The sequence below is a fragment of the Panthera uncia genome (assembly GCF_023721935.1).
Source record: "Panthera uncia isolate 11264 chromosome C1 unlocalized genomic scaffold, Puncia_PCG_1.0 HiC_scaffold_3, whole genome shotgun sequence".
Lineage (NCBI taxonomy): Eukaryota > Metazoa > Chordata > Mammalia > Carnivora > Felidae > Panthera > Panthera uncia.
The window spans coordinates 56822185-56836616 of NW_026057584.1; the positions used below are offsets into that span (position 1 = coordinate 56822185).

General features: G+C 34.1%; 1 protein-coding gene across 3 annotated transcripts in view; it reads left to right on the plus strand.

Annotated features, from left to right (window-relative positions):
• The window catches only part of LNPK (lunapark, ER junction formation factor), a 74304-nt gene that overhangs the window by 20563 nt on the left and 39309 nt on the right, over positions 1-14432 (plus strand). For all 3 annotated transcript variants that reach the window (XM_049615500.1, XM_049615502.1, XM_049615501.1), the window contains 2 exons: positions 1667-1725; positions 9704-9744. In XM_049615500.1, the coding sequence (XP_049471457.1) occupies positions 1667-1725; positions 9704-9744 (100 nt within the window). The remainder of the gene's footprint in view (positions 1-1666; positions 1726-9703; positions 9745-14432) is intronic.

Below are 14432 nucleotides of genomic sequence, written 5' to 3' on the forward strand. Positions count from 1 at the left end.
TCTGTTGTAGGATCCTTGAAGATTGTGAAAAGTACGTTTAACTTCTCCTCTTCCTTCCCTTCCCTTCCCTTCCCTTCCCTTCCCTTCCCTTCCCTTCCCTTCCCTTCTCCTTTCCCTTCTCCTCTCCCTTCATTTTTATGATATAGACAACTACCCAAGTACGAAAAAGAAAGACACCGAGCATTGTCAATAATGTCTTTTTTCGTATTTACGTAGTTGTCTGTATCATAAAAATGAACCAGCACAATATAAAAAGCATGTATTGGTTATCTATTGTAGTGATAAATTTTCTTAGAACTTAGTAGCCTAAAACTACAAATGTTTATTATCTCTCACAGTTCCTGAGGGGTAGGGATGTGGGAGCAGATTACTTGGGTGGTTCTAGCTCGGGGTCTTTATTCATGTATAAATTGCAGTTAAGCTGTTGGCTGGAGCTGCAGTTACCTCAAGGCTTAACTAAGGCTGGAAAATTTACTTCTGAGCTCAACGCACGTAGTTGTTGGCAGGCCTCCTCTCTTTGCTGACTATTTGCCACAGACCTCTATTTTTTGCCACATGGGCCTTTCCGTAGAGTTCCCTGAATTTCCTCATATCATACCAGCTGGCTTCTCTTAGAGCAAGTAATCCAAGAGAGAGAAAGATGGGGAGTGGAAGAGGAGGCCTACCGTGGAAGCTGCAGTCCTTTATAACGTAATCTTGAAGTGACATACTGTCACTTCCACCATATTCTATTAGTTACACAGAACAACACCGGTAAGAAAGGACTACATAAAGGTGTGGCTACGAGGAGACAGGGTTCACTGGTGACTTACCTTGCAGGTGAACTCCCAGGAATAGCAATGATCTATTTCAGAGTGAAGAGGTCACGTAAATCCAGATACAATGTATTTTTTTTTTATGAAATTGTGAATAATGTTTATATGCTTATTCTGCCATGTTCTATGGAGAAAGAGGTATTTTGCTATATTTACATTGAATTTAAGAGATGATCTTAGCAAGTTTGTGATTAGTATCATTCTTTGATTCCCTTTTAATATCATCTGAGGTCTTATTCTAATGTAAGTCCTAAAGAATTCTCCTCATAAAATCTTTGAAAGGAGGTGTCTAGCCAGGTTTACTTATCAAATATTTATTTGAAGGTAAGTTTTCTTTTTCTTTCAGATAGCTTATTTTGTTTAGTAGAGAAGATCCTTCCAATGTGAAATAATAGAGGAGGAGTAACAACTTACATTTGTATAGTGTGCTGGAGTTGTAAAACGTGCTTTTCCCTCAGTACCTGGGAGTGGACAAATTTTGGGGGTTGATGCTTACTTAAGAAGAAGAAATCTATAATTTGTTTTCTTTTGGGGACTTCATAAACCTCTTTGAGAATGATGAACACAATGGTCTCTCCAGAGGGATGCACTTATGCACACAAAGGTAATTTCACAATTTTGGGGCATCCTCAGAAGGTGCATGGATTTTAGATTGAGAACTCCTTCTTTGAAAGCAGAGGTAGACCTTTGATGGTCTCTGAAAGAAAGGAGTAGTTTCTGATTTTCAAAATAGAAAGGGAAGCAATATACTGAACTCTAATTGGAAATGTGTATTTCTTTTCATTTTATAAGGCTTTTAATTTACTTATCCTAATGATGGTTTTTCTTTCTGAATTTTGCTTCCTCCGTAGCATCTGGAGCATAAGAACAGTACTTATTTTCTTCTTTTCCAAGAGAACAGAAAGAAATAGTAAGTTTAATTTCTATATTTTTATAAATACATTACAAAAAAACTCTATCTTCTAGTGCATTGGTTTCTAATTGAATGGCAGGTTGTGAAATGTATATTGAAATGACAATGTGGTAAATATTGAAGAGTTGTTTACTATCAAGCATTTTGTATGATCAACGTTGTTCTGTTTTTTTCATTTGTGTTATTTTTGTCTTCATTTAGAATATTTTTTATGCAAATAATTTCTTTCTTTAAATAAAGAGAAATTATTACTTGTTAATTTTTATACAAAACTTTTGTTGCATCATTCTCTTTAAAAATTTTTTTTTTTTTATTATTATGTTTACGTATTTTGGGAGAGAGAGAGAGACAGAGTGTGAGTGGGGGAGGGACAGAGAGAGAGGGAGACACAGAATCCAAAGCAAGGCTCCAGGCTCTGAGCTGTCAGCACAGAGCCCGACGCGGGGCTCCAACCTATGAGTGTGAGATCATGACCAGATTCGAAGTTGGACACTCAACCGACTGAGCCACCCAGGCGCCCCTGCACCATTCTCCTTAACCTCACAGCTCCTAGGCTTTTGTTTTTATGGAAACATGGAGCTTATGGTAATATCTCCTTCTGTAATCTGTCTGTGTACAGATTTTAAAGATTTTCCGGTCTTAAAAATATGAGTTATAAACAAAGATAGGCAAATTTTGTTATAAATGAACTTTATATGTGACTTCTTTTTTCTTGTTTTAACTTTTAATTTTGGGAAATTTCATATGCATAATTACCTATACAAAAGTAGGGTGAATAATAAGTTCTCATATACCTGTCACACAACGTTAACAATCACCAACTGATGGTCAGTCTTGTGTCATTTTTACCTCCACCCACTTTTCTACCTACTGTATTATTTTGAAGTAGATCCCAGTTATATCTATCCATAATAGGCTTTAAAAATACATTATGTAATATATTATCATTCAGGAACATATTATATCTAAAAAATTTTTAATATCATAAAATATTAAATATGTTTTGTTTGACTCAAGATCCAAAGAAGATTCATACAGATATATGGCCCTCCTCACTTATGACTTCTCTTCAGCCCAGTTTAGGTTCTCTGGTCTAGTCTAGTGACCCTTCCTTGCAGATACCCTTGACTCCTTTGTCCCTCTTTCCCATCCTACTTGTCTGGCAAAAACTGCACCTTGTTTAAATACAATAATATGCTTAATCTATGACTGGCAAAAACTTCTATATGCTTAATCTATCCCTGCATCAGAAAAGCTAAATTTATTTAAATATGTATTCAGTACTGCTACACAGTCCTATTTTATAGTTCCCTAGAAAATTCACTTTTTTCTCTTTGAGAGCATTTTTTGAGATTGTATTTCTCTTCAAATCACTAATACCTGCCTCTCTGCAAAAAACCAAAAATCAAATCAAAATAAAGCCAACCAATAACCAACCAGATAAAAATTCAAAATCTACAAACAAACAAAATCCCACAAAATCCACCTGGTCACTCTCATGTGATAGTCTCACTTTATGGAGAAAATAGATGTAAACAGAGGAGAGCTGCCTCTACTACCAAATGTATCAAGTTGGCTTCATCTGTTTCTCCTTCAGTTATGTTGTCATCCTTCAGTGGTAGTCTGGAAGACTGAGTGTGATCCCATTTATGGTTAAGCCCTCCGTTTATGTTTTGGGTTCTAGATACTCTGGCCATCTCGAGAACTTTGTGCTTGCCGTTGTCTCTTCTTGCAGTTATCCTCTTCTGCATTGTCTGTTGCTGTTGGATTGTCTCTATTGGTGTATCATCCTGCCTCCATACGGTCAGCTGGAGGGGAAAACCCTATCCTGACCCCATACTCCCTTTAATCTACTATGCATTGCTCTCTCTCCTTCATAGTCTTAATCATCTCTACCTCCACAATTACCTTGAATCTGACCACTTCTAACCTGCTTTACCACTACTACTGTCCTAATTCACGTCATTATTATCTCCTACTTGTACTGTTGCAATGGCTTCCTCACTAGTCTATTTTTGAGGTATAGATCAGTTCTCTTGTCTTAAAATTCTCTGATGGCTGCCAGAGTAAATCTGAATTCTTTACCCCTACTTTCTGGCTTATGCCCATTTCTCTAACTTCATCTCTCTCCACTCTTTTTTTTTTTTAACTTTTGCTCCAGCCATCTTTTTGTCTTACAGACAAGTTTTAGTTCTCTGAACATCAGTTTCCTAATTTGTAAAATGGAAGCATGTATTAACAACATCATTAACATGAAATATTTGTTTTGGCAAGCTATTGTGAGTATTAAGAGAAACTATATGCCAAAGCATATGAAAATTGCAAAGTGTTATATACATGTGGACTGATGACACTGGTTATTCTTTTCCATTCCTTATTCTTTTTTATTTTTCTTGCCTTTTGAATTATTTTTGTCTGATTTAAGTGGGAACAGCAGATATCTTTGTCTGATTTCTGATTTTCAGTGGAAGAGCTTTTAATTTTTACCGTTATAGATGATATTTGCTGTGGTTTTAAAAAACATTGATACTTTTTATCATATTAAGGAAATTAAGGTTATGGTGTTGTTTCCAGTGATATTTAGTAATATAGTAGATGCCAGGAGGACAAGAAGAAGTCTAAAACAAATATGTTCTCTGACTTCATGGAACTAACAAACTAGTGAAAAATATAAGAAAACTTATTTTAAAAGAGTGGTTGGAAACTCTTCTCTAAGGAAATTAAATATATGAATATTTTATCTTACAAATAGGCACACCAGGACATGGTTATTATATAAAGGGGTTGGTTTAAAAATTTATTTCATGGATCCTTTTATTTAAAAAGAGTTACTGTGGGCACCTGGGTGGCTCAGTCAGTTGAGCAGCCAACTTTGGCTCAGGTCATGATCTCACAGTTCGTGAGTTTGAGCCCCACGTTGGGCTCTGTGCTGACAGCTCAGAGCCTGGAGCCTGCTTTGGATTCTGTGTCTCTCTCTCTCTGCCCCTCCACCACTCATGCTCTGTCTCTCAAAAATAAATAAAGATTAAAAAAATAAATAAAAAGAATTACTGTACATTTGAATAGGTATTACATGTACATTTAAAATAGACTTCATAAAAGATTGTCTTGCAATCCTGCACATATTTTTTTTTAGCATAAAGTCAGTTATAATATTTATTTTTTTAAGCCTGAAGCTATTGATTGTGTCTTTGCCTTTTACTCTCTTTAGTTTTATTTCCTCTGTTATATACCTAGTATAGAATAAGTGTTGGCAAACCATAGCCTGTGGGTCAAGTCCTGCTTACCACCTGTACAGGTCATGATCTAAGAATGATTTTAGCGTTTTAAATCATTGAAAAATTCAAAAGAATAATATGTACTGATATTACATTTATATGAAATCCAAATTTGTTTTTATTAAAGCAAAACGCTGTCCATGCATTTCCATGTTGTCTGTAGCTGCTTTAATTCAGAGTTAAGTAGTTGTGACAGAGTGTATGTGGTACTCAGTACTTCAGACTGTTACAGGATGTACAACAAATCACACTGACACAGTTATAACTCGACATTTCAAGTGCCATATGTATTGTGACAGTTTTCTTTTTATTAAATTATCAATGCATACTCATCATATAAAAACAGTAAGAGAAGATTGGACTTTGAATGTTGCGTTTTTAGGGCATAGTGGACTGTGGATTATTTTGGTATCAAACTGCAAAGCATTGTGTTTATTACTCAATGACATTATAACTGTGCTAAAAGAATACAAATATACATTGACATTACCATACTGATTACTCATTATGATATTCCCAATTCAGAGAAAAGCAATGGTCAGAAAAATTGGAACATTTAAAATGGAATTTATCATCAGAGCTGAATTTCTTCATAAAAATAAAAAGTGAAAATGAAGCTTCAACCAAATAAGTTTCTGAGTGGTTTATTAGTGAAGCAGAGAAAGCCATTTACCAATGGTGAATTAATGAAATTGTGTTTGATTGCAGCAGCTGAAGACATGTGTTCAGAGAAAGTATTCTTTTTTAATTAGTAAGTAGCCTTTTGACAAGAACAATCGCTTGAAGAATTGAGAATATCGGAAGCAAGATAGTTAATTTAAAAACATGGCAAATGATTTCAAGTGGTCTTCCAGTTGGCTCTGATACTGCTCAGTTGTAGTTTATTTGAGGAGTCAGTACTGAGGTTGAAGTAACAGAATTAACTTCTGTGACAAGTCTGTGTGAAACAACTTCAGGACAGAATATTTTTAAAGTTAAAAACCTACCAATTCAGTAGGACCTGAAGTGGAATCTGCCAAGATGTATTATAATATTGGTGGTAAAATATTTCCAAAGACGACATACAGATGGCCTGCAGACAAATGAAAAGGTGCTCAACATCAGGGAAACACAAATCAAAACCACAATGAGATATCACTTCACACCAGTCAGAATGACTAGTATCAAAAGGATAAGAAACAAGTTTTGGCAAGGACGTGGAGAAAAAGGAACCCTTGTGCACTGTTGGTGGGAATGAAAATTGGTACAACTACTGTGGAGAATAGTATGGAGGTTCTTCACAAAATTAAAAACAGAAATACCATATGATCTAATAATTTCATTATTATTTATCCTTTCTTTATTTCTTTCTTTTCCTTCCTTCCTTCCTTCCTTCCTTCCTTCCTTCCTTTCATTATTATTTATTATTATTTCAATAATTTCATTATTTACCCAGAGAAAATGAAGACCCTAACTTAAAAAAGTATACGTACTCCTATGTTTATCTGTTTATTGCAAGATTGTTTACAATAGCTACAGAAGCAACCTAAGTGTTCATCAATAGACAAATGGATAAGGAAAATGTGGTGTGTGTGTGTGTGTGTGTGTGTGTGTGTGTGTAGATATACAATGGAATATTACATAGCCGTGTGTGTGTGTGTGTGTGTGTGTGTGTGTGTAGATATACAATGGAATATTACATAGCCATAAAAAGGCCATTTGAGACAACATGGATGGACTTAGAGGGTATTATGCTAAGTGCTAAGTGAAACAAGTCAGACTGAGAAGGACAAAAAACATGATTCCACTCATAAATGGAATCTAAAAATATGAATAAACAAAAAGCAGAATCAGACCTATAAATATAGAGAACAAATTGATGGTTGCCAGAGGAGAGGGGGGTGGGGGATTGAGAAAAAATGGGTGAAGAGGGGAGGGAAATATAGGCCTCTAGTTATGGAATGAGTAGGTCATGGTATTAAAAGGCACAGCATACAATCAATGATACTGTAATAGCGATATAATGGGACAGATGATAGCTATACTTGTGGTGAATAGCCTAACATATAAACTTGTCAAATCACTAAGTTGTACACCTGAAACTAATGTAACATTGTGTGTCAACTATACTAAAAAATATGTGTGAAGCAGAAAAAAGGGTTATTTGGATTAATTTACAAAACTTGTGAAACTGTAAGGTGTTTAAATTCAATGGTTATTCCTCATGTTAGGCAATAGCAGATACTTTGCAGAGCATAGTTGAACCTATCATGTGTTATTAAATTAGTAGTGTCAATGGGGAACTTTATTCTCATGAACTTAAATATTGTCAGTTATGTGAACTTTAATCAGAAATAGAAGCTGAATATCTTAACCTGCCCAGCCCCACAGCACTTTGATGGCTCAGCAATGGTAAAGTTTTATGGTGGTATTTTGAGCTTAGGGCCTACACTGAAATATTTCTGCATGAGAAGAACCATTTTCAACCACCGTGATGGAATGCTGACTAATTTGGAAAGTTAGCTTTTGCTGCAGAGTTGATAATGGTTCTTAATGAATTAAACCTAAGATTGCAAGACAAAACAGTCCTTATATGCAACACCTATACTGATGTAAAACAGGTATCATTGTAATGACAAAAAGTAATTAAAAAAAAAAAAAGGCTATGACAAGTTAAAACAAGAAGCAAGATCTCCATTCCCACAGAAATTTGCAGCAGATATGTTATCTGATCTCGAACTATAGTTCCAGCAGTGTTTTCCACACCCCACTCAAGCAGAAAGGAAATTTCCGTATTTCCTTTCCATTTAACTGTGCAGTTGAGGGGCTTCCACTTATCTTCAATTGGAAGTGATTCATTTCCAATGTTATGACAAGATAAGGTAAATATCAATAGAAGAATTAAAGAATTCTACAAATCCCTTCCAAACAGTGAATATGCTCAATTAAATCATGAGCTTGTGGTTTGATTTCAATATTTAGCAGTACCTATCTGTTTGAAAAAACATTTTGAAAAATCAAGTATGTAAAATTTCATCACAAATCAACTTTAACATATTAACATTTGCAGTCAGTTTTGATAGGGAACACTGACTTCTTTTTTTCTTTTCAGTTTTTGTTTAAATTCTAGTTACTGAACACACAGTGCAATATTGGTTTCTGGAATAGAATTCAGTGATTCATTAGTCACATATAACACCCAGTACTCATCACAAGTACCCTCCTTTTTTTTTTTTCCCCCCAATAGAATTTATTGTCAAGTTGGCTAATATACAGTGTATACAGTGTGCTCTTGGTTTTGGGGTTAGATTCCCGTGATTCACCGCTTACATACAACACCCAGTGCTCATCCCAACAAGTGCCCTCCTCAATGCCCATCACCCATTTTCCCCTCTCCCTTCTTCCCCAGCCCCCATCATCCCTCCGTTTGTTCTCTGTATTTAAGAGTCTCTTATGGTTTGCCTGTTTGTAACTATCTTTTTCTCCCTTCCTTTCCCCCATGGTCTTCTGTTAAGTTTCTCAAGGTTCACATATGAGTGAAAACATGATATCTGTCTTTCTCTGACTGACTTACTTCACTTAACATAATACCTTCCAGTTCCATCCATGTTGCTGCAAATGGCAGGGTTTCATTCTTTCTCATTGCCAAGTAGTATTCCATTGTACGTATAAATCACATCTTCTTTATTCATTTATCAGTTGATGGACATTTAGGCTATTTTCATAATTTGGCTATTACAACAAGTGCCCTCATGATACCCATCACCCATCTAGCTCATCCCCCACTTTCCTCTTTCCATCAACCGTCAGTTTGTTCTCTTTGAGTTTCTTATGGTTTGTTTCCCTCTCTACCTTTTCTCCCCCACTCATATGTTCATCTGTTTTGTTTAGGGAACACTAATTTTGAACCTCAATTAAGTGAAACGTTATCTCCCCACCCAAAAGAAAATAATTCAGTTTTTTTCATTGATAGACCTATGTTACCAAAAAATTAAACTCAATTATTATTGTATTAGAATTTTATCAATAAGGATTTGTGGATGTTTGTTTTTTCTTATGCCTTAAACGTGCTGACTCAATTTTGCCTTTTGGCCCGTAATACCTAAAATATTTATTGTCTAGTCCTTTGTAGAAAAGGTTTGCTGACTTCTGGATTAAGGGATAAATATTTGGCTTGGTCTTAACTAACTGTAGATGACTATTCTCTTTAAAGATGTTAACAGACTTCTTTTTCCCCTTTAGTAATAATAAGTCTGCTAGCATATTAAAAACTAAAATATTTTGGAGAAATTGTAGTAAAATCTTTTTATAAGTTTGTATTTGAATTTTTACATAAATAATATACTTTGATTTGGGTATTCAGATGCTTGCTACCCCAGAACTTCGATGAAGAAATAATAATTTTATTATAAATTTAATTAAAAATTAAGGATATTTATTTAAATTCTATTTGGTAAAATGTTTAAATCTTTTTAAGTTTTGAAAGGTGTTTTACTCTATGTGAAGTTGATTTTTCTCTGATTGTAAATATATAGGCAAAAATATGAAATATGTATGTGTAAAAGTTGAGATAATCTTTATCTGTACGCATCAGTGAGAAATCCTAAAATGAGAAAGTATTCTTGTGGTTGCTTAATATATATCATTTGGCATGCTATTTTAAGATATCTAAGTATCTTAATATCTGACTTAGCTTTGATTTAAATCTTGTTTTCTAGATGAAGCATTGGATGATTTAAAATCCCAGAAGAAAAAAATAGTAAGTTATTTAAAATTAATTTATATAAAACAAATACATTAAGAATTGAATAAGTAATGTTTATCGGTTATAAGTAATGACTCTCCACGTAACAAGTATGCTTTTAGATAGCATTTTAATGCTGAAGCTAAATTATGTATAATTTTACTAGTTAATAATGATTGACAGGAAAAAGTAGTTACATGGACCTTTTTGGTTCTGAGAATCTATGTCAGTTGGAAGCTGAAAAGCAAGTAAATGAATCATATTGGAGGATTAAATGAGGCAGAAGGGTAAAAAGGTAGGTGTCCAGTTTGATTATTAGAGCCAAAAAAGGTCAGTTCTAGGTTTTTTGGACAGTTCTCAGGTATTCTGGCTGAAGAAAGGGGGAAGGAAAGAATTGTTTTTTCATTTTCTATCAGCAGCTCTGATCACATGGGTATCTCTTGTGGGGCCAGTTAGATGTGTCCTTCAGACATTTGGAAAGGGGGCTAAGCATAAGAGATGAAGGACCCTAGATATTTAGACGTTGATATATCTTAGTCTCTAATAAGTGAATTGAACTTGGTGTTTGACTTGAATTTATGTATACTTTTTTGTATAATTATTTTTGAAGTATGAAAATGATAATTGATAGCAATAGCATGTTATGTAGAAACTTATTTAATGAAATTTAATCAAATGCAAATGATCAATGTATTTTAGAGTAACATGTAATAAGTAACAATTATGTATGAAACTAATAAAAATTATGAAGGTTAAGATTAATGTCAAAAATTATTCTGTGAAGGTGCCTGGCTGACTTGGTTGGTAGAGCATGTGACTTTTGATTTTGGGGTCGTGAGTTCAAACCCCATGTTGGGCTTAGAGCTTACCTAAAAATTTTTTTTTCTGTGAATTGGTAATAAAAGACACTGGTCTTGAGGGTTTTAAGTACTTGAAAAATAAAGGACCTTTAATTCTGAAAGGATTTCTTGTTTGAGCTGCTTCAGTGTTCTTTGAGTTATTTGTCAACATTGCATTGGCATTTTTAATGGTCCTGAAACATAGAAATATTGCCATTATATCTTACTGTATTTCTTGCGTTTCACGCATTATGGAACAGCCAGAAATTCAAAATGAGGAAATACTGATGTTTCTCAGTAATATACAAGTTGTGATATGATTGATTCGGTTTGCTGATGTGATAAAAAGAAGAGCTGATAGAGTTGACCAGAGCCAAACCCCACTTGTACCAAAATGGAGAAATTCTGATGAAAGTAGAAAGTACAAGGAAGAAGACAAAAGAAAAAAGAAAAAAATAGAAAATTAAAAAAAAATTTTAAGTGATGAAGAGCCGACCCAGTGTCATTGGTATCACATGACCAGAAAGCAGAAACTTGGGGTAATCTTGGAGTAACAGCAGACTTGGAAAATTCTGTGAAAAGGCAAGCCAAGCTATTTGTTTCTTCTTTAATAGCCCTTGAAGGAATCACAACACAAATATACTTTACCTAGGTCTGACAGTTGGGAAATTCAGTTCAGGGTTCAACCTATATATATCTCTATATTTTTTAAATGTCTATATGGTTCAAGAGGCGTCAATATTGCAGAATAGTTCAGTATGTCTTGTTTCTTGCAGTATGATTAAAGAAAAATAAGTTGGCTGCTCCTACTCATTAATTAGGGAACACAATTTCTATTGATTTGACTGTTGTTTGTTATAATACTGTTGTTACTGGGAACTAGTCCCTGGCCTTTATTACTCAAGCCCTTAACAGAGCTGCTTTGCTTGAGTTGCATTACATTTTGTTTAGAACAATAGGTGTTAAGGGTGAGTTGGTAAGGAGCACAGTGCTTGCTCATGATTGTGCTGGTAATGAGAGGAAAAAGAAGGATACTACTTTTTTTTCAACGTTTATTTATTTTGAGAGACAGATTGAGTGTGCACAAGCCTGCGCATGCATGCACAGGGAGTGGGCAGAGAGAGAGGGAGAGAGAATCCCAGGCAGGCTCTGCACTATCAGCGTGGAGCCTGACATGGGGCTTGATTTCACAAACTGTGAGATCATGACCTAAATCGAAATCAAGAGGATGCTTAACCAACTGGGCTACCCAGGCGCCCCTGAAGGGATACTACTTTTGAACAAAAGCTAACTGTAATAAAAACTGATCTTCTTCATTGATGTTTAAGTTTAAACTATACATTTATAGCTTTAAAAATACTTTTATTATTGAAATGCCTGTAGAAAAATAACTTTTATCAGTGTACAATTATCCAACTCCTGTCTCTCCTCTTTTAATAACAAAATGAATATAAACTGTATTTACTACTTGACATTTTATTAAAGGTGGTTTCCTTAGGGATGCATCTCTTTATTCTGAATAGACTTGTAATATAATTTATAAATTTGTATAAGTGTAATTTGTAACAATGAACATGAATTATCAATTGATTAAAAAGTTAAATTATTTAGGAAAATTAGTATCTTGACAGTTTTAAATCTAAGAATTTAATGTAAGTATTTACTTATTAAAATAAAGCTAGGAATTAATCTTTAATTATCTAAAAAACTCCCAAGTCTAGATGCGTACATTTTGCTACTCAAAAAAAAAAATATATATAGCTTTAAAAAAAATTTATTGTTTAGTAGATAATCCCTCTGCATCCAAGAGCATCCCATCAAAACAGTTCAGAATCAAGATCCATCAAACACAAGTGTTGAAATTTAAGTGGCTTCATGAAAATGGTGTACTTTTTCAAGAACAGTATTTCTATGTGGTAATTCCTTTCTGGAATTCTCAGGAAATTTATGTTTTTCTACATCCTGAGAAAAATCAGTTGAGAAATTAGGGACATGGGAGGGAGTGTTATAATTCCCCGAGTATTAAAACTTAACAATTAACTACAAATGTTACTGGTTCAAAGGAATCCACTAACGCCAGTTGAAAGAAAGAGTAAGAAATGCTGACATGCTGAGCTATAGGTTAATGTGGACATTTCTGGAAACAGGACAGGAGCATGTAGTAGAGAAGTACTATAACCTAATTAATCAGTCTTGCTTTTGTGGCCATATTATGTTTTATGGGTCCTGTCTCTTGTTAATGTTGAGTTATTCTTGCAAATAGGTAATAATAAGCTTATACATGTAATATATTGTATATATAATCCTGTGAATGACATTCCATGAAATAAATTTTAGAAGCAAGATAAGTCCTTAAATTGGCACGTTTGGCATGTGATTCCGTGTAGGGCTGTTGACCTCACTAGAAGTTTCAAATGTTATATTGTTATATTACCAGATAATGTTTGCTGCCATTTTTCAGTGTTTGAATATTCACTATATATTATATAAATTGATCTGTAGATCTTTGTAAATACTAAGAAATGCAGAGAGAAAAGATGTGACTGTTGTTGTGGAATACTCCTATATGAAATCAGAATATGATTTAAAATCTGAACTAGTAAAAACAATATTGATTTCAGCAGAATAACCAAAATCAGGGTAAGCAGACAGTATTTTCATCATTGTAAAAAGATGAATTTAAACAATGCAGCATGTACCCTAGTGCTCTGAATTGAAGATACTTTGGGGTGCACTCTTAATAATTTGACCAAAGTCAATGTAAAATGAAAGGAAATTTGCTGCATCTAGAATATTTGCCATGAAGCAAAGATAAAAAATATTAGATAGAGCTATTGATTTTTTGTGTGTTTTAAAATTTTATTTCATGAATGATATTTATTATTTTATTTTTTCACCTATTTATTTATTTATATGATTTATTGTCAAATTGGTTTCCATACAACACCCAGTGCTCATCCCAACAGGTGCCCTTCTCAATGCCCATCACCCACTTTCCTCTCTCCCCCACCCCCCATCCACCCTCAGTTTGTTCTCAGTATTTCAGAGTTTCTTATGGTTTCCCTCCTTCACTTTCCGTCCCCCCCCCCCCCCCGCCATGCCATGGTCTTCTGTTAAGTTTCTCAGGATCCACATATGAGTGAAAACATATGGTATCTGTCTGACTCTGCCTGACTTATTTCACTTAGCGTAATACTCTTCAGTTCCATCCACGTTGCTACAAATGGCCAGATTTCATTCTTTCATGAAGGATATTTTAAAATTTAAGTATTTGTAGGATTACCTTTTAAAATTAAAAATTTTTCTGACATTTGTGGTAATGTTTTCTTTTTAGTGTTGTCTATGATGAAATGTGTATATCAAGTAGAAGTAATTTTTGCACGTTATTGAAATATATAATATCATTGATTCATAATAAATTATTTTTTTAAATAAAAGGTCTGAAACCTTTGGTATAATGTATCACAGAAAAGTAATTATATAATTTATTTAAAATATAAAAAAGTATTATGAAAAATATAGGGTAATTTATATTTTAGGGAATTCTGAGAATCTGATTTTTCATTCTTGCATCTTGGGATTAATATATGTTGGGTATTTGAAAACACTGTTTTCAGACCCATTCTGATTTATTGGGATATCACTAAAGATTATGTGTTACTGTAATTGAGTACTGTTGTAGACTTTCTCCTACATTATTGTAATTATCTTTAAAAATATTTTTGAGAGAGAGAGCTAGAGTGAGAGAATGGGGTAGGGGCAGAGAGAGAGAGAGAGAGAGAGAGAGAGAGAGAATCCCAAGCCCAACATAGGGCTTGACCCCATGAACCGTGAGATCATGACCTGAGCCAAAACCAAGAGTCA